The 22,163-nt window shown below is 31.2% G+C and overlaps 1 protein-coding gene across 2 annotated transcripts in view; it reads right to left on the bottom strand.

Moving 5' to 3' along the window:
* KLHL1 (kelch like family member 1) overlaps positions 1 to 22,163 on the bottom strand; it is a 282,548-nt gene that overhangs the window by 144,508 nt on the left and 115,877 nt on the right. For both annotated transcript variants that reach the window (XM_045567731.1, XM_045567733.1), the window contains one exon: positions 18,796 to 18,992. In XM_045567731.1, coding sequence (XP_045423687.1) covers positions 18,796 to 18,992 — 197 coding nt within the window. The remainder of the gene's footprint in view (positions 1 to 18,795; positions 18,993 to 22,163) is intronic.

Below are 22,163 nucleotides of genomic sequence, written 5' to 3'. Positions count from 1 at the left end.
TATTAATTAACCAGATCTTGGCTTCTAAATGCCGTTACTAAATAACAGGAACAAAAAATCCCTGGGAAAAATGGTTGATTTCATTTCTGGAGCAAGGAAATTCCATAGCATTTTGTTGTGCCAGCAAGAAAGTTCTGAAAAACTATAAGACACACACAAATACATAAACATATACAAAATCCATATGTATATACATAAACTTGTCTTTTTCATTTGATCTGCATTTATTAGATTCGGCGCCTTTTTTTCTTCAGAAAAAATTTACAGTATTGTATTGTTATAATTATTTAACTGAAATGTAGATAATTTTTTTTCTTTATTTTTTGGTCCTTACTATTCATTTGAGAGAGTTTTTTGAAAAGTATTATAGAAGCAGCTTACCACCTTTCCCAGATTTCCCATTCATTTAAAATACATGTGAGATTGTCAATCCCCAAATTTTGGAAAACAATATGTGATCCTTAGGTGAACATCATTTTACATGAAATTAGGAAAAACAATAAATGTTAAAAAGATATAAAACTTTAATCCATTTGTGGTTCACTGTGTTATTTTAACAGACATTCAGGTTCAACAAAATGGTATAATAAAATGATATTCCTAAATCAAATGCCACCATGAAGAATCTGGCAAAGTTACTTAACACATATCAGAAAGGAAAAAGGGGCAAAAAAATAATGTAAAATTATTCCTGGATTAAAAAAATTAAAAACTAAATTGAGCAATATAACAAAATATATTTGGGCTTTTTTGATATCTATTTATATTTATTTTGACATGTCCTTAGAAAGTATTGGATTTTATATAAATTTATGAGAGCCTTGAAGTTGTTACATGGATATACCTTTCCACATTTAAAATAGTCACAGAACAAAAGATAATAAATAAAAATTTTTTTTTTAAATTCAGGATGTTGTGGGGGTACAAACATTTTCATTACATGTATTGTGTTTGCCTTGCCCAAGCCAGGGCTACAAGCATGACCTTCCCCCATAACAGTGTGCTCCACTTCCATTAGTTGTGGGTTTAGCCCCCCACCACACCCACACTTGACCAGCACCCAGTGAGTATTATTCCAGCAATCCCACTACTAGGCATCTATCCAAAGAAAAGAAAGGCATTCTACAATAAAGAGATCTGCATTCAAATGTTTATAGCAACACAATTCATAGTAGCAAAGATGTGGAAACAACCCCAGTGACCATCAGTGTATGAGTGGATTAATAAAATGTGGTATATGTATACCATGGAATACTATTCAACTACGATAAAAAATATTCTTATTCACTGAAATTTTTCATTCAAAGATGTTCTTAAGAAAAAAAATTTCAGAGATTTGTTTACATATTATCTTTGACACAATACACCTCACAAACATTAGTTATCTTATGTACGCACTCATAAAGGTTGCACATGAAATAAACAGGAACATTAAATACACAAATACATAAGCAGTCATAAATTCTAACCCCTATCTTGTTTTAGCATACCTATAAAGTCTGTTTCTGCGTAACAATTAACAGATTCATGCTGTTTCAGCACCAACTTGGCTAATAAAACGAAGAAGCTTCTGTATGTTAAAAAGTAAATGATTTTATTGACCAAATAACAGGGGACAACTATTTCTTTTCCAGAAGAAAATTTGACCAGCAAAGACTAAAACCGGGTTGCAATTATAATAGAATTTTCTGTGAAATAAGCTAAAAACCTCTTTCTTCTGTAAAGAGAAACATTATAAACACCTTACTAGAATCTAATAACATAAGGTTACACAGCAGGTCAAGTCACTCCTATTGTCTACAACATTATTTATAATGGATGTCTCTGGTAGAAAATCTATTAATGCAGACATAATCTCTGGCCTTCATTGTGAGTACAATAATGAGATTCTATCCAGCTGATCTCAGACTTGCACAGCATGGTTTAGGAGCATTTGCTAAAAAAATTTTGTCATGTATAGACTTAGAGTTGGCTTAGTCTAATTAAACCAGGCTTATAATTATTTCTGAAATGATTTTATAGTGTTCCAAGTCTGTTCTCCCTATTTAATAAAACTTGATCATTCCAACTCAATGTGAAAACAGGCCTTCAAATCCTAACCCTCGTCCTATTTTTACCTTTTCTAACTAATTATTGTGAGGGATTTTATTCTCGTTTCCTCAAACAGGCTCTCACTCCAATATTCATTCATTTGTTCAACAGTCAATCAAAACAATATTTTTTTTCAAATTTTATGTGAAGTGGATCAATAGGCTCTAGCTTTTAAAAAAATAGTGTCTAATGGAAATTAGGAATGACTATGCATAAATTATAGTAAATTCTGCAGCAGATATAAGGGCAAGGTTACAGGAAAGCATAGTGAAATGATCTTTCTGGGGGTAAATATGAGTGTACTTTATTTAGGAAGTTATATTTTAGATTCAAAAATTAAATTGAACTTTTAAGGGCACACAGGAGGAAATGGTATGGGTTTCTTAGTAGAAGGATAATAATGTGTAAGAACACAAAGTGGTGAAATATCATAAAATAGTGAGGAACAACAAATAATCTGGTATGCTGGAATGAACAGCAGGTGTTATAGGGAAATATGATCACATGACTGGAAAAGTTGGTGGCGGTTTAAAAAAACACTGTATGATAATGGATTACACTTATTATGGTCTAGGGGAACCTCTAAAGAATGTTAAGCTGGAAACAGATTTAATCAGATTTGTACTTAAGGAAAGTAACCACCTAATATAAGAAAGGTAAATAATGAAATACTATTTTACTTTTACTGAAAACTATGATTTAATACAATTTCTATAAAGCTCAAGAATAAGCAAAAAATTAAACAACATATTCTTAAAGATATAAAATGTTATAAATATATTACTAAGAATAAATGTAATATATTTATTTTATTATATTACTAAGAATAAATGTAATATATTTATTTTATTATATATTGTTACTAGTCTCAAAGTATAACTTTTACCATTGAAGGAGAAAGAGATAGACAAGATTTGAAGAGGTACACAGAACTGTAGTTAAGGAGTTTTATTTTTTAAGTTGGCTAATAATTCTATAGAAAGTCATTTGAGTTTTATACTTTATAGCAATGATACATACTCTAAATTTCAAATATTACCTAATAAAATATTTTAAATGGATTAGAAGAGAAGAAAAAGAAAATAGAAATTAATGCAAAGTTTCAGGTGAGAAAGAATGAGATTGACATCGATTAGGAGACTACTCACATTATACAGCTGAGATTTTTTTAAAAAACGTTTATGGATCCATAATAGTTATACATATTTATGGTGTACATGTGATACTATGATACAAGCATACTATGTGTAATGACCAAATCTGGAAAACTGAGTATCCATCACCTCAGACATTTATCATTTCTTCATTTTGGAAACATTCCAAATCTTCTCTGCTAGCTATTTTGCAATATACACTAAATAATCGTTAACTATAGTCAGTCACCCTACTGTGCTGCCAAGCACTATTCCTTCTATCAAACGGTATTTTTGTAACCATTTATCAACCCCTCTTCATCCTTCTTCCCCCCACTACCTTTTCCAGAATGAAATATTTACAGAGTAATGAACTCTAGGCAGAATGGGAAGAAGTCAGGTTCAGTAAATGGTAAGGGAGAAGGAATAATAACAAAGGGTTCCCTAAAACTCAAGGTCAGAGGGACTTTCAAAACAAAAATATTCATTAGTGTTAAACACTGATAAAAATTGGAACATAAAAATACAATTAGGTTTTTAAACTCTGGAGTCCCTGATCAACTTTGCCACATTTTTGTAGCTTGGTGGAAGCTGACTTCATATTGTGATGGAGGTTCAGGAATATCTGCCCTGGAGTTGCTTAGAGGTGGTGATCTGATTTAGGGAGCAGGTGTCAGTGTTCTTGTCTTGTTGTGATTCCAGAGAAAACACACAATTTTAAGAGTATCTGCTACAGATCAATGATAAATTATATTTTTAAGATGCTTTTATTTACACATTATTTTTAAAGTGCCAATTTTTAACAAATAGTATTATCACTATTTTTATTTTATTACTCTTTGAAGTGATTTTAAGAAGTGCTGCTGGGAAGGGAGATGCACTTTTGGCACTAAAATAGCTGTTGAGGAATCAGGCTATAAGGAGAAGTGTTAGTGGGAGGCAAAATAATGTGGTGGTTAAATTTCAGATTTTGTAACTAGTTTGCATAATTTGAATTCTGGCTCTACCACTCATTAACTGAGTGTAGTTGGCTGAGTTAATAATTTTTTCTGTGCTTCAAATTTACTAAGTGTAAAGATAACCTATCTCATGGCACAGTTAGGATGAAACAGTTAATAAAATACATGTAAAAAACTTAGAATATTGCCTGGCATACAGTAATCTATTATTATAAATATTAATATTTGAGTACAATTATACAGAAATTGTAATTCCTTGTCCTTTCTTGCTGCTTTTTATTTTGTAAAGAAATATTATGCAACACATGTAAATAAGACACATGGATGACTATCATTTTAATATCATATGGGAACATTGACAGTCACCATTGAAGGGTTATTTAATTTTCTAGGAGACTATACCTTTGTATGTTTTACCATAATTAGGGCCTATGCTTTATGAAATTACATATCAAGTTGCAGAATATTGACAGTTGTAAATGATTTCTGCCCTGTGGAAAAAAATAAATGCTAATGTTCAAAGTTCTATTGCCTTATGTGACATTAACCAATTTACAAATAACTTTACAAATTTATTTCAGCAATCTTTTTCGTAGCGACTTTGGTCTCTGCATTACCATCCTGTTGTTACTTTCATTCATGACATAAATATGACATAAATAAATTATATGGCTTGTGTCTATATTTATTTGTGTGAGTTATGGGTTTCACTTTGCATTAGAGTCATATTTTAACTTCTTGAAAATGTATGCCCAGTTATTTATAAATCAACCAACTACTTTTCTACTTCACAGAGCAGTATATTAAAACTAGTCAAATACAATATGCATGCATTCACTAATACATGTCAGGCCGCCTTTCAAGTCAGTATATAGAACAAGTTCTTTCTCCTTTAAACTTATATAACATTCTACAAGTTATAAATATTATATCCATGAACTGTTTTTAATTATTAAAGTAACCTTAATAATTGTAGCTCTTTGGTTTGATTTGGGGAGATACTTTCAAACATTTAGGCCATGTTTTCCGTGACGTAGACTGACTTCCAAGGCTGGCATAGTGCCCACACCTAACCAGTCAGAATCCATCTGAGGGGAAATTCAGAGATGAATATGTAGCTCAAATAAGGAACTTATTGATCATATGGTATGAAAAAGGCATGTTAAATATCATGATTTTTAAAACTAATCCTTATGGGAAAACTAATTGCCATTATGCTAATAGTTCAAGTAAAAAGCTCCTGAGCATCTATAAAACAAGAACCTCTATTCCCCCATAAAACATCTCATGTCCGTGGATCAGAAGACTCAACATTGTTAAGACTGAAGTACTACCCAAATTATCTGTAGACTCAATGCCATCCCTACCAAAATCCCAGCTGGCTTATATGCAGAAATTGACAAGCCAATCTTCAATTTCACATGAAAATGCAAGTGACCAAAAAAATGCACAAACATCTTGAATAAGAACATACCCAAATCATATTGAATAAGAACAAAGTTGAAAAACTCATACTTTCCAATTTCAAAGTTTATTAAAATTTGATTTATAGTGAATTAAGGAAGTGTGGTACTGGCATAAGGTAAAACATGTAGATCAATGGAAAATAATTGAGAATACAGGAATAAAATCTCACATTTATAGTCAATTGTTTTTCAACATGTGATGCTGAATGTCTGGATATCCACATGCAATAGAATAAAGTTATAAATCTACTTCCCATCACATAAAAATTAATTCAAAATGAATCAAAGAACTAAATGTAAGAGCCCAAACCATAAAACTCTTAGAAGGCAAAGTATATGGAGATCTTTGTGACCTTGGATTGGTTAATAGTTTCTTATGACACCAAAAACACAAGCAATAAAAGAAAAATGGATGTATCTGACATCATCACAATTAAAATCATTGTCCTCATGCAACACTATCAGGGAAATGAAATCAAAACCCACAAAATGGCAGAAAATATTTGCAAATCACAGAGTTGATAAGGGACTTATATCTAGAATATTTAAAGAACCTTTACAAATAAATAATAAAAAAACAAACAACCCCATTAAAAAATGGTCAAAAGATCTCAATGGACATTTCTCCAAAGAGGATATACAATAGTCCAATAACAAAAAAGATACTCAATGTCATAAGGCATCAGGAAACACAAATCAAAACCACAAGTTAACTGATTTCACACACACTAAAATGGGTATAATCAATAAGAAAATTAATAAAAACTGTAGGCAAATATATAGAGAAATTTGACCCTCATACACTCTTGGAGGAAATATGAAATGATGAAGCTACTTTGAAAAACAGTCTAGCTGTCCCTCAAAATGTTACACATAGATGTATTACATAACCATTTCACTCCTAGGTACCTACCCAAAAGAAATGAAAATATTATGTTCACACAAAAATCTATAGACTAGGGTTCTAGGCAGCATTATTCATAATGGCCCCAAAGTGTAAACAACTCAAATGTCTATCTCCTGATGAACAGATAAATAAAATGAGGTATAGTCACACAAAGCAATATTATTTGTCAATAAAAATAAATGAAACATTGATACATGTTGTAACATAAAAAAATACTATGCAAAGCAAAATAAGCCTATCTCAAAATACCACATATTTTATGATTCCATGTCTATGAAATTTCTATATATTGGATATCTACATAGGCACAACACAGGTTATTGGTTGCCTAAAGGTGGAAATGAGACTTAATAGGTAAGGGTTTCTTTCTAAAGTGTTACAAATGTTCTAAAATTGATTGTAGTGATGGTTGCACAACTCTGGATATACTTTTAGTATACTAAAAGTTGTACACTTTAAATTGTGTGGTATGTGAATCACATCTCAACAATGTATTATAACATAAAGTATTTATAAGTAGAAATTTTTTTCATTCTTCAAACAATCATTTATTAATCACATACTGTTATCAGATAATATTCCACTTGTAAGTACATTAAGGCTATATTATTTAATGATAAGACAGCACTTATCAAAAATTATCTAGAAATGCATTTGCATTTCATGGAACTTAAGATTTAGCAAGATACTTTGAGAATCATGAGAGAACATATGATGATCTTAACCAAACTTCATTGTTTCACAGTTAGTGAGAGAGATCTCAAGTGAATTACTAAAAGACACACAGTTATACTAAACACAGTTAAAAAGCCAACTCTTCTAGTTTTCAGTGCAATTTTTTTTAACTTTACACCTTTTTATAATCAAAGCGTTGAAACCTCAAATTCCTTCAGCGACCAGGAAGATAACAGGAAGGTAATAGAAACTTTTAAAACAGTCTATGTAAAAAAAATAAGACCATTGTCCTTCATTAAAACAGGATGGGAACATATTCTGGACAAAATTAATAAATAAATAAGAGTGCAACCTAGATTTTTGAACCATGGTTTAAAAAAGGACTTCAGAAATTATCTCACTTAGTCTATCAATCTGTTGAAATTACTTCCACCGTATCCGTGCCAAGACTGACGTTTTTCCCTTTTAATCCTGGTGTTCTGTCATCTCATAAATTGTTTTAAAATTGAACTCTAAGGAATCTCATAAATTCTAAGATTTTATTAATAAACTTTTAGATCACAATATTTAATATTGAGAATATGATACAGTATTTGTGAAAAATAAGAACTCACTATTAGTTATAGTTTGGGATTAAAACAGCAATAGTGACAAAAACTAACATTTGCAGGAGATTATGGACCTTTCAAAATCTAATTCTGATACACATTAAATTGTCTTTTCTAAATACAACAAGGAGAACTCTTGATTAGCACATGTATTCAGGTTTTGTTCTTTGGTCAATAAGATAAATATATTCTACTAATATTGTTTGATATTGAGGAATATTACTGAATGAAGAGCTGATGGTTGGCCTGTGTTTTCCTGTTCAACCAAGCCAAAATTTGGAGTAAGGTTTCTATTTGTTGATCCATTAGAAAATTCCTATTATTTTGGCCTGGAACCTGTAGTTTCAATGATTCACGTTTCTATTGCCTCGGCTGCTAAAGAACACATTTACTTATAGATACTAATGCTGTTTATCTCCAGTTATGTTTGTTACTAAGTTTTATTTTGTATTAAGCTGGAATATATCACTTATACTTCTGCCTTCTTGAAATAAAATAAAGTAATAATCATCAGGGAATTTTATGACTTAAAAAAGTAAAAAAAAAAAAAAAAACACAAAACAGTAGGCATCCAAAGAGTAAGAAAGCATGCTAATGCATCCTCAAGTGATATCTATTAGTACATATGACAAATCAAATGTAACTAGTGAAGACAATATAGTATGTTTGTAGTTCATTTATACTTTTTCTAGTTCTGTATGAAATTTATAAAAGCTTAAAATGAAAAAGTTAAGAAAATAATGATGATCATAATATATCATATATGTCTGTGGAAAATGTGGAATTTTAAAACAATGTAAACTAATGTTATCATATAGTTAACTTATTCAAAAATACAACCTTTTTATCTGATTAATATATACAGTTAATGCTGATACAGGTGTCTATTTTTGTATATAAATTTATGCATATGTTTTAATCAGTGACTGCATATAATAAACCATAATTTTAACTTCATCAATTTTCTTCTAGTTCAGTTGCAATTTGCATTTACTTTTAAAAGTATCTTCTACTTTTTATGGTATCTACTGTCACCTCATTACTTAGTTATTATTACCTTTTCTTATCCATATACCGGAAGTAAAAATAGAAATACTACTTTATAAATTGATAATTCATTTATTCTCCTTTCAAATATAACTGGATAAAAAACTAATTTCCATCCCTATCTATCTAGTTGGAAAATGTCCTCGTGTTCTATTAGATTCAATTAAAATGCAAATTGTCTTTAACAAATGATTAAAATAATATAATATCTGGCCTGAATCTTTATTCAGTCTTAAATAAATATACTTAGATTTATAACAGTATTAATGAAATAGTCCATTTTGCTTAAAAAGTATTTACTCTTTATTGTTTTCAAGAACTCAGCTGTTTTATTAATTGCAATTTACACAACTTTAATGGAACTAAAATTTTTCATTCATGTTGCTCAAATAAAGATTGTCTTACATAAAAAAATACTGAATACTTATATGAGCACTATTGGAAATAAGTTCACCACCAAAAGTATGCTATTTCTTAAACTTACTTAGATCTGGCTCTGAATCCCATTCTTCAAACTTTTGCCCATTTCTGCTCACTCTATATCCAACAATTTTTAATTATGATATGTTATTTCATATGATATGCAGTCATATGAAAATAGAGTATTTTGGGCTAAGTATTAATTCTTCCTTTACTTATACTCTTTTTGTTGGATCACCAAGTTTTATATTTATTCCTTGATAGAATGGTGACTCTTCAATGAAACCTAAATTTAAGCAAGTGTAGCTTTTATTTGAAATACACAAAAATATTAAATAGAGGCCTTGAACATGAAATAGATCTGCTGAGACTTATTTTAACTTGAAAAATGTACACACACAGTAGATGAAATATTATGTTACTTGTTAAACAGATTTGAAATAACTAATAAAAATGTTACTGAATTCTAAATATCTTAAGTACATCCTACATGCATTTATTTATTATTAAATTTTAAGAAGCAGATATGGAAAATAAAATTGGGCACAAAATAAATTTTAAATTACTGAGAAATACAGATAAAATATTTTACCTCAACTTTTTAATATTCATAACATTTTATTTAAATTTATTAAAAATATATAGTGTATTCCAAATGATTTTCACATGAGAGTACTTAATTGTCTATTCTTTCTTTCAGATATTGTTTATAGTGTGCTTAAATGAGACAGGAGCTATATACTAAGAATTAAGAATACAACTGTGAATGAGACAGATGCAGTTTGTTACCTCATATAGTTTAGCTCTATGCATAACTTTAATATATTTAGAATAATTTGGGGTTTAGGGGTGAACATCTAACATTCTATTAGAAGTTATTTTTTCCTTGAGTTTTATAGGAATTTACAATAAATTTCTGAAAGCATTCTTTAAGAGTGAAGATGCCTAATTTCTACTTGGTCCTGTACACAAAGAGCAGACTGGTTTCCCCTTCAGGCAAAGATTGATTTATCATGTTTCTTTTGTACCATAATCAATCCCTCTACCTTTAATTTCTCTTAAAAAATTACTGTTAAAGATGTAACACAAGTAGGGTCAGTAACAGAGAAATGCCACTGAAAGAAAAAAATCTAAAAAGGGAAGCAGAAAATGAAATTATTGTAGTTCTATAATGTCATTCATGACCTCATCAGAAAATATATTTTACATTAGTTTATAATATACAAATTATTATAACAAAGTGAGATTTTCATGTACATAAAAATTGATAATTTCTTCTTATTTAAATAAAAGCAAATTGTTGATTTCATTTGTTGAGGTCTGTGCTTTGTAAATTGAATAGACCTTGTAAGCAAAATGTTTCTGACTTTTGTTCCTTCTGACATCTCATAGGAAGACTCCTTGGAACTATTCTAATAATATAAGAATTATTACTTTTCATAGAAGGGGCTATTACAGATTAAATAATTGAAATCATTAAATTCTTAGTGACTACTTATAAATAAATTTAAATGTGTGTTAATAGGATATTTTTAAATGTTAATGTTGCTACTGCATCAACTTGAAACATGGCAATTCTTAAAAATATTTAAATCTTCTGGACCTCATACATTTTTAATAGATTATGTGTGTGTATGTGTATGTGTGGTTTTATACAACTATGTGATATATCTTTACATTTTAGAAATATCTCCATAGAAATATAAAATTAAAAAAATGCAAATGAATGCAAGAATTTTACCAATGACTCTGATTTAGAGCAAAAATAAAAACTGCCTGTAAAATGTAGTCAACAAGTCCTGGAGATTTAATGTATAGCTTGGGTAGCAATAGATGTGTTAATTTGATTCTGGTAATGAAAGAAAATAAAAGAAGAGTTGAGTAGTCTATCTAATTTAAGGACAGAGAAAGCTGAAAAAACAAAACCAAACAGAACAAAAAACAAAGGAACAAGAGTCAGTTCCTTTCTACTCCATCTTCTGCATGTTTCCTTATTGCTTTTGATCATTAAACATCAATGGCAGCTATTCTCCATTTTGCTCATTATACTTACCCTGACCCTTTTATTTTTTATCAATGTGCAAAGAAATTCTGAAAGTCAAATTTTTACAATTTTCAACTTATTTATATATAATTTAAATGTGTTACTAAGATCACATGTGCATATGAGACACTGGATAGAGTAAGTAATGAATAAAATACATTAAAAATCAATTTTAGCACTAATATCTTATACGATAATCTTCAGAAAGATATGGGTGAAATGAACTTTATTCTGACAACTTAGAAAAGGATATTTAAAGTTAAACTACATTTATTTTTCCAAAGCTGACTCTAATTTGTGGTTTATTAGAAGGGGTATTTTGGTAAAGATAAAAAGCATGTGGCTAACTAGAAACCATGAGAAATGTCAGGTATTTTGAAACCATGAACAGCAACTATATCATTAAGGTTTGTTTGGTTTTGCAGGCTTTGCTCTAATGGCTCTGAAGGGCAAGTGAAGGATGTTTTAGTTAGTTAGGATTTTTGAGTGCTACCAGACTCTGAAAGGGCAGCTGCTTTTGCACTGACTCTGAAAGGCTTTAAGCTCCAGGGCTGTGTTTTCCACCTTTCAAAGCTACTCGTGAACAAAGTAGCCTCTGATTAGTCCTGTTGCTACTATCTGTGCCTCCAGCCTCAACCTAATGAAATGTTGTAAGTCATGCAGGTAGCACTGGGCAGAAAATAGGGATGAAATGAAGAGGAAAATGAAAAACAAAACCCAAAACAAAACTGAGAACCTTCGTGGAGTTCTTTGTAAGTCTCATCTCTGTTTCAGTTTTATAAATCTATTTGTCTGAAGTAATTCATATTTTGTATTCCGGATATCAAGAATCTGATATTTTGTTATGGGCAAAATGTAATCATTGTATATTTCTTAGTATATAAAAAGGCATGAAATTTGTAGTAAGGCGGTACTAGGTTTAACACCCATTCTAGTGTGTTCTATTAAAGCTGAGTAAATTATTTAACAACCCTGAACCATAGTTTTATCATTTTTAGAATGGATATAACTAACATATGCCTTGCAGGGATTTTGAAAGGAACAAATTAAATAAGTATGTTTAATACTTAGAATAATTCTTAATATTAAATTTACTTGCGGCACCATCAGCACCAGCAGGGGTTAGGATCACAATCAGTAAGCTGCTGTCTATGTACCAAATACAACGGCAGAAGCTAGAGTGAACTCATTCTGTCTTTTTCTTTCTCACTCTCCCAGTGTGTGTGTGTGTGTGTGTGTCTGTGTCTGTGTCTGTGTCTCTGTGTGTGTATTTAATATATATGCCTCTACTGAAGGAGTCTATTCTTGATCTCTCCTCTTGCCTTCTTCTTATGCCAGTCTGATGACTAGCCTTAAAATTAAACCTTGGCCATTACTTGATCAAAATGTTCAGTGGTATACCATTATACTCAAGATAAAAACCCAAATCCTTAACAAAATATCCTCAACACTGCAAACTTTGATTCTTCTGAAATCTCCAGCCTCGTAACCTACTCCTCCTTCTTCCTTCTCCATCATCCATCTCATCTCATTTGAATTTCCTTAAAAAGAATAGGCTCCTTCTCTCCTCAGATCACTGGCATGTCCATTGTCCTCTGTCATGAACATTCTTTAGCCAACTCTGTACCTGACTAATTCTACTTCATCTTTTACAATTCATACAGACATCACTTATTTAAAGATACTTTTTCTGTTTAACTCTCCCTCAGCATTTTATGATTTTTCCTTGTAGCATTTACTATATATATATATATATGTACACACACATGCATATACACATATATAAGCATATATAATTGTCATTTATAATGATAATTTATTTGCATTCAGTAAACTAACCTTGACTCTAAGGGCAATATCCTGTCTACTTCGTTAAATGTTGCATTTTCCGTGCCACCTACTAGGAGCATCCTGAGCACCTGGTACCTAGTAATAAACAGTCACTCATCCCTTTGTTAGGTAGGGACCAAATCTGCAGGTGGCAGATACAGACCAGGAGGGCGGTTCCTAGGGGCAGAGAAGCCAGGAAAGAGACTGCAGGAAAATAATGCAGCTAACAACTGCAAAGAGCAGGAATTTAAGATTTTGAGGCATACACACTTGTGGAGCTGCAACTTCGTTATAAGAACACCTGTCAATCATGTATATCAATCATCTGGTAACATCCCATCCCTCCCATAAGCTCTCCCCTGGGCCAGGCCTATAAAAGGAAACCACCTGGGAGTCCTCAATGTCTTTCTCCACTTATTGAGACTGACCTGTTCCTCTCTGGAAAGTACTCTCACTTTGTATAGCTCCCTTCTTTTCTGCAACAAAAGCTGTTTGTGTGGAATTGCTTCTTGTCTGTGGTCACTCCATGACACTGGCCCTGCTTGTGAATTTTCCAAGCAAGGAGCCAAAGAACCAGAACAGTCTGCCAAGAGGCAAGACCTGACATCTTCACTTACTCATTCAACAATTATTACTATGTACATATATTTATCTAGCACTTAGATTATAAAAGTTTAAAAAAATGCTACCGTGAAGCTACTGTATTAATGGAACAGGTAGACAACAACAACACAAACAAATATATAAATAATATGAAGCCAGGAACTAATAAGTACTGTCAAGGATATAAAAAGAATAAGGGAGAGTTCTGAAGGTAGAGTCTCTGTATATTGCATATTCAGAGAAGCGATCTCTGTGGAAGTGACATTTGAACAGAGATCTGAATGAGGCAGAGGAGAAAGGAATATAAACATTTGGCAGAAGAGTATTTCCAGCAGAGAGAAGAAAGAACAAGTACAAAGGTCCTCAAGTGATATTAGGGCTAGTGTAGTCAAAAAATAGTAAGAAAGTCAGTGTAACTAAAACTCTATGAACAGAGAAAATAATGGTAGGAAGTGTTATTGGGAAGAATATCATAGGCAAATCACAGGTAGTCTTGTTGAATGAGTGAGTTCAAGACTGATGAAAGTCACAATTCTGAAATAATACCCAAGATAAATATGGCAATTAATATATTATAAAGTACTATACACTGTCAGGACAAAAAAATTCAGTGAAGAATATTTTTTCTCTATTATATAATGGAATATGAAATATATTTATAAAGAGCAGTCACAAAGACATAAAAAATGCAATTGTATAAGAAAGTTTATGAAATTACATAATTCTAAATAAAGGAATACCAAGATTTCAAATGAGGGAGAATTCTATAAAAAGTTTAAAGATATTTCTTTGGCATGAATACAATTAAATTTGAAAGTGAGAGGTTATCTAGAATTTGATACCAAGAAATCCAATAAAAGAAAATCTGAGTAAAGTGGGAGTGAATAGACTATGTGACAAATATTTAGGAGTGAGATCAATTCCATTTAATTTTTAAGGAAAAATGCCTGGGTAGTGGTTTAGAAGCTAGGTGTGAAGGACTATGCATATTGGAATGAGCATTTGAACCTGCTTCCTTGGGTTATGTGTTGAAGATTGTTATGGACGGGCGTAGGTGGTTAACCACAGAAAAAGAGGAGTGGGGCAAAAAGGAGACCAAAGACCATTTAGATCCTAACCTGCAACTGCAGGAACTTGAGGTTAGGGATTTTTTCCTGGCCAGGAGCATGTGCAGAACCTGGGAATTCATGTTCAAAGGTGACCTTTTCCTCATTAACATATATCAACATGGTAAAAATCACACCCACTAGCGCCATGACAGTTTACAAATTCCATGGCAACCCCTGGAAGTTACCCTACAAGGATAAAATTGGGGATGCCCTTAGTTCTAAGAATTCCCCACCCTTCTCCCCAGAAAGGTGATGAATATTCCACCCACCATTTAGCATATCATAAGGTGTAGACATAAATGTAGAAGTGTGGTAAGACTGCAATGTCTTCTCCACTCGCAGAGGTAGACCCATTTCCCCTCAGGAAATGTACTTTGGCTTTCTACTCGGTGCTAACAAGCCTGAAATAAAAGCTGCTTGTGCGGCAACATTAGCGATTCTTCCAAGCCAGGAGCCAAAGAACTGGGGCAACACACCTCTAAAAAATCCACGCTATTGTTGAAAATATTGTTGGAAAACAAAGGGTTCTATGTTCTAAGTTTGAAAGATTGTGGGCAAGAAATCGGAGCCTCAAAAAGCTATCAAAGGGGCTGTGGAAGTGAAGCTCAGGGCAGTTCCTTCTAATGATTTCGACCTTCACGTCAACATGAATTGCTCTCAGAAACACTCTGCAAAGATATTACATTCCTCAAGAACCTCCAGCTGGCTCCCAACAACTGTCTTAGTCTGCAACAGTGAAGTAAGTAGTTTCAAGGGCTTGCTTGGAAGTTATTTCACTCTTCCATTTCCCTACGTATCTGCCTGCAACTGCCTGTGGACAATAATGGCTGCTGCTTCTCTTCCACCTTCCACATCTTGCATGAATGCCCCTTATTGGCAAATTCTAACCCAGACCATCTGGAGAAAGGATTGCTGGAAAATGAAGTTCCAGGGCTTTCCTCCAAAAGGCAGAGCTGACTTTGGAGTGAAGTGGCAACGATGATCAGTGGAAACAGACAATTCAGCAGAGAAGGAAAGATCAGAGGAGAGAAATAGCCTCTGGACACTCCATCCATCTTTACTCAAAGCAAATTAATTCTAAAATTATGCTTTTATATATTTTTAATTTGAACAGAGGATTGAATTACTGAAATACAAAAAAAAAAGAGAGAAAAATAGAATGAGAAACACTTAAACATTACTGTTTTAAACACAAGTCCATTCTACCAAATACATGAATAGACGGCTATTTTTATGCCCTAATTTTGTTCATCCACAGTGAAGCATTTTTTCAACTTTTCTTCATATGACAAGATTATAAAGTATTTACTATTCTTGTTATTCTTATCTGTTTCTGTTTGTTGGTCTCTACTGCTTTTAAAGTGCGATATCCAGCATTAAGCACAGGTTTCATAATAAAATCTAATACAGTACAGTGAGACTCTTTCCTTCAATGATTTTGGTGTTATCTTTATGTTCATACAGCCAAAAGTTTGCATTAATACTGTAGAATTAGTTCCACATTTCTGCCTAATATTGAGCTTACAATCAAAATTTTCCAGTATTTTGCATATAAAACACCGCCAAGCTGGGTCACATTCCCTGAATAGATTTTGAAATCATTCACACAAAATCAATAGCTGAAGCCAAACAAATAAGGAACATTTCCAAATTAAAGATAGAAAATCATATACATATCAACAAAATATGAACAGCAAGTTAAGGTCTGGACTTTGAAAATCGAATTCACATCTAAAGAGTTTTAGCAAGGAAATCAAAAATTTTAAAAGAAATATTACTTATGTGATAAACAATCAAAAAAATAAAGCCAAGAGGGAAGTTAATTCCGTCCCAGATGTAGTAGGAAAACTGCAATGATTTGCTACTAAAACAGTTAAGGAGAAAAAATCATAGCACAATATGTTTTCTTTCAAAGCACAGATTGAATGGCTTAGATAAGGGCATATGCCTGATTAGACAAGGATCACAGGCAAAAATGTGATGAAAAATCACAGTTCAGATACAAAACACTCATGGTGAAGTGTTGGAAGTGAGGAAAAATAAGAGATTTAGGAAGACAACTGTTCAGCAATTTTTCTTCTCTAAAGTACTGACCATGAACATCGGAAGAACACTGGAGCTTCACATTTCCAAAAGAACTTGAAATCATTTAAATTTCAACTGAGATGACACAACACATAAGCTATTTACAGTCTCAAAAATAAATTAATAAAGGTCACTTGGAATGTGGAATGTATTCAAACTATTCTATATTTCTGTTTTGAATATATTTTCCTATAACGTATACATTTTTAATGTCTCTAAAGAAGGAAATTTTGTTACTTTGTGTGATTAATTGTGTAACAGTCAAAGCAGCTGCAAGGAAAACATTTTTATTACCAAATTAATAATTTCAAACCAGACCAGAAGGGACCATTATCCCTCTGGATATGGAGGCATATTGTTCTTTGGCTTAGCTAAGCCAGGAGCTCCTAAATGTAATGAAATGTGCCTAATTAAATGACAGCAGTTCCATTTTGATATTTTGGTTGATGAATAATTTGTTTACATTGATTTTATATGGTTCATATAATTTCAAAAGCAGTACCTGATGCCTGTCATGCAATATTTCTAAAGAAGGATTTGACAATAGAATTACAAATCACATATCTACTTTTTATTTCTATATTTTCATTTAATGTGCTAATCTGCTTAAAGAATTAAGAAAGAAAATGAAAATAATATTGAAAGTCTGTCTCAAAATAACAACTAGAATACTACTAAATCATTGACTTTCATTAGTAATTTAAAAAAAGTATTACATTTCAAAATATGAATTTTGAAATAAATAGCAAACATAAAGCTTAATGATTTTCACTTCATATAAATTGTTCCTTTGAGTTGGAAATAAAAAATTCTATAAAAGTTAATAATTGGTTATTATAATAATACTCAAAATAATAATAACAACAAAAATAATGTTAGCAAAACTGGCTAGCTTTTATATGGAACCTCTATTCCAGGCATTGTATTAAGTGCTTTTAGAATGATTAATTCTAGGTTATGTAATATGATGGATATGAGACTTGTAACTGGTTATTCTATTCTAGAATGAAAATAATGTAAAAAAAAACCAACACTCCAAAGTTCACACTTCTAAATTTACAATTGAAATGACTTTTGAAATCTCTATAAAGTAGTTAAAAATTATACACATATACATACATACATGAAATAAAATCCAAGAGAAATATATTAGGATTAAATTATTTTAAAAATATTTACTGAGTGATGGTATTCACTCAATATAAAGTTCTGAATTATAACAATAGTCTTAGAAGTCTAATTACAAGAACATAGATAAGTTGTTTTGTACATCTAAATATATTTTCTTAGTATAGAAGTTCCCAGGAGTTATGGAGTCCAATATTCACTATAAAAAATGAACACTATACAAGATACTATATACTATGGAATATACACTGCAACTGTAATATTTTTCTCCATAAATCATACTGGCATAGCTACACCAAATATAATATGCTGTGATGGAGAGTTTGAAAAAATGTATAAGAAAATATAAAAAGGGCAGCAAGGGAAGTGGCTATAAAAAGATAGATATCCAGGGAGAAATTAAAAAAATATGGTTTAAATAACTTTAAAAATCCCAAATAGTATCTAAATCTGTATTGCCTGTTTAATGTAAATAAAGCCAGAAAACAACATAAAGTCCATTATGTGCTGTCTTTCTTACTTTGAAAATGTAAAATACAATATCGCACATTGTATTCTATATTATAAAAATGTGCCAAGCGGACAAAACTCATTTTAAACTTGAAAAGTTGTTCGAAGCCATCACAGTAATTATTTTCACCCTGACAATACAGTGTATGTCTCTATTACTAAAATATTAAATTTTCTTACCATTGTGTAGCTGTGGGCCACCTTCATTAATTCAATGCATCCTTGAGCATCTGCGAATGCTCGGATTCCTAAGCAGTTAGATGGATGCAAAAGCTTCATGAGGAAGTGGCAGCACACTTCCACTACTTGAGGAAGCTGAAGAAGGCACGCTGCAGCAAGAAGGTTTTCAATGGTGTCTTCCTTTAATTCCAAGCAGCCTAAATATAAGTGAAAATAATTATGAAACTTTTAGAAACATGAAATACCATGTGCCCTGGTATTACTCAAAATATCAGGCCCATTTGCTAGAAATTATCTAAACTGAGATTGACAATCCAGACATAGATAACTCAGTAAAGGCCAACAATTGTTTTAAGCACCTTGCATTTCCTACTTCATACAATGTTCAAAATCACCCAGTACATACAAATACAGTTTCAGCTAAAATATCCGTATACACTTCAGCAGTAATTATGGTTCTTCCTTTGGTTGTGAAACAAGAAATAAAGAGAGGAACTAAGGTTCAGATTATATGTCTACAAACAGGAGAGCAAAGATTCACTAAGTTTCTGACAATGTAAATATTTCTATTTAATATGAAATACTTATGCATGCATAATTAATATACATATATTAATTCATATATGCATGCATTGTAGATTGCTAGTATGGATTTAACTCACTGTACCAATGTTTATAATTGTCTATTTTTTTCTTTTGGTCTCTTATCTTAACTACACACAAAAAATGAGCTCTTCAGTGTTTTCTTTTTTCTGTAATTTCCAGAATAATTTATTAAAGAATGGATCTGTTTCTGGAATGTTTATAGAACTCATCTTTGAACATCATGGGATTAACTATCTGGGTTTAAATTTGATCTAGCAGTTCAATATCTTTGTTATTTTTAGTCTCATTCAGATTTTCTATTTGTATCTGAGCTAACTTTTATAAGTCATACATTCTAAGAAATGGTTTATTCTGTTTTTGTGGCACAGACTACTAGCTGTTCATTAAAAATATCTTTACTCATTTTTCCTGAACACAATGCCAGACTATATTTCTCTTTAGTTAGTTGTGACATATAACAATTTCTTGGCAATGAGCCATGAACAGAAGGGATGTGTGTTACTACCAGACCAGTGCATTTATGCTGTATGTCCTCATCCACACTTTCTTCCCCTTACCAGCTAATTAAAGGATAGAGTAAACTGCGAATGTATGGAAGCTACACAATAAGGAAAAAGCATGGGTCCTGAGTCAACACCTGGATGCGACAATTTTCATAGTATGTATTGTTTAATTTTGCCTTCTGTCATTTCTACTTTGTTAAATTAGTCAACCCTTTCAGTGGATTTTCTAATTAAATAATTTCAGAGGGTCAATGTTTTTCTTAACGGACAATATAGAGTAATAGTGATGGATAGGTTTTTTAGTATTATACTTATTTTATTGATTTTGTTTAGAAATTATTGGCCTTGCTGAATATGAAGATATAGGATTTCATTAATGCTAGAAAATTATTACTTGTTTTTATTTAAACAATTTTCCATTCCTAACTTTGTTTCCTCTATTTTTCCTTAAAGACTATTTCTAATGGATATATATTGAATCATCTCATTCTGTCTTCCATGTCTGTAACTTTTTTATATCTTCCATTCACTAATTCTCTCTTCAGCATATCTAATATTTTGTTTAACTCTGATTTTTTTAAAACTTCAATGACTATTTTACTTTTACTTCTATAAATTCTTTCCATGAGAATTATTTGTACCACAATGTTTATAATATTTTCATATCTAACTTCAAATTAATGGATACTTTTTGGCATACCTAACGTACTATTTACTCCTAACTTTCTAAAAATTTATATAGCATTCTAGAAGTTCTCCCCATGAGAATTACTCACCTCATAGAATTTTTAATAAATTCATAAAGACATCAATTCATATTCAAAGATTTTAAAACATTTTAAATAATGTTTTCATTTTTCTTGCATATTGATTTCTTGTATTCTCACTGTGTCTTTATATATTGTTTTCCTATTTTAAATTTTAATTATAATTAGCTTAAATAAATATCTATGCTCTCAGTTTAAAAGAAAATTTTTGAGAATTTAGATGTTTTTCTGAGAAAATACTGTCCTATTCTATTCAGCTTTCTGAATTTTCTAAATTTGACTGGTTTGAATTATTCAAGCTAGTTTTGCTTATATATTTATTTTACTTTTTACCTGAGTAAGACATACATTGGAACTTCTAATATTCAACAACAGCTATTAGTCCCTACATACAAAGAATATGTTAATTTATTTGTGAACTTGGAAGGCAGCGTATACTAAACTTGAAACTCCAATATAAGATTTAGTGTAATTCTATTTAATCAACATTATTAATATGCTGTTCTTTAATTGAAATTTAAAAGTATATTCCTGCCAGCTGTTGTATATTTTCTAACTTTGTCATGCTGCCATCATTTTTTTTTAGATTTCTTCTTTCTATCATGAATAGTTTTATGACCTAATAGAAAAATTGGTTTCATGCTTTTAAAATTTTATTTTTCAAGGCTAGAGTATTTATTAATAAAGACTTTTATAAGCATAACTTTATTTTTCCACACCAAAGTTTTTATTCTTGAATTTTTTAACATACAGTAATTTGCAAGAATAGTACAAAAAACACATATACCCTTCATATAGCTTCACCAATTGTGTATTTGTGTGTCTGTTTATGTTGTAGTTGCTAAATTATCTGAGGACTACTTTCAGCCATCATATTTCACACGTAAATGCTTCAGAATGTATCATCTAAGAACAAAGGCATTCTCCAACATAGTGGCAATAAAATTATCACACATAAAATTGATTCTGTAGCGTTTGCTATAATGTACATTTCCCCAAACATTCAGAGTTTGCCTTATAGATTTTAATTTCATTATTTTTTTAAAAATTCATGATCTAATCAAGGATCACACATTGTATTTATTTGTTAGGTTCCTTTGGTCTCCTTTAATCAAGAACAGCTCCCCAGCTATTCTGTCATTTGTGATATTTGTATTGGTGAAGAAACCAGATGAATTTTTCCTAGCATTCCTCAGTTTGGACTATATTCCCCATGACTAGATATAGGTGAAATCTTTTAGGCAGGGACACCATATAGGTGACCTTGTACCCTTCCCAATGTCTAACCAGGAGGCTCATGACATTAATGTGTCCCATTGTTGGTGGTGCTAAGTTTGGTATCTTGTTTAAGGCAGAATCTGTAGGTTTCTTTATTTTAAAGAAACTTATTCCTTTATAATTGATAAATAATTTTTTTGATGATGGATACCTTTGCTTCCAAACATGCCGTTTCACTCATAACTTAACAAGTTTAATAAAGAGTATTATATTT

This window comes from Lemur catta, chromosome 13 (assembly GCF_020740605.2).
Source record: "Lemur catta isolate mLemCat1 chromosome 13, mLemCat1.pri, whole genome shotgun sequence".
NCBI classification, from domain to species: Eukaryota; Metazoa; Chordata; class Mammalia; order Primates; family Lemuridae; genus Lemur; species Lemur catta.
The sequence above is the reverse complement of the archived record's forward strand: the minus strand, read 5'-3'. Positions and strand labels throughout refer to the sequence as shown.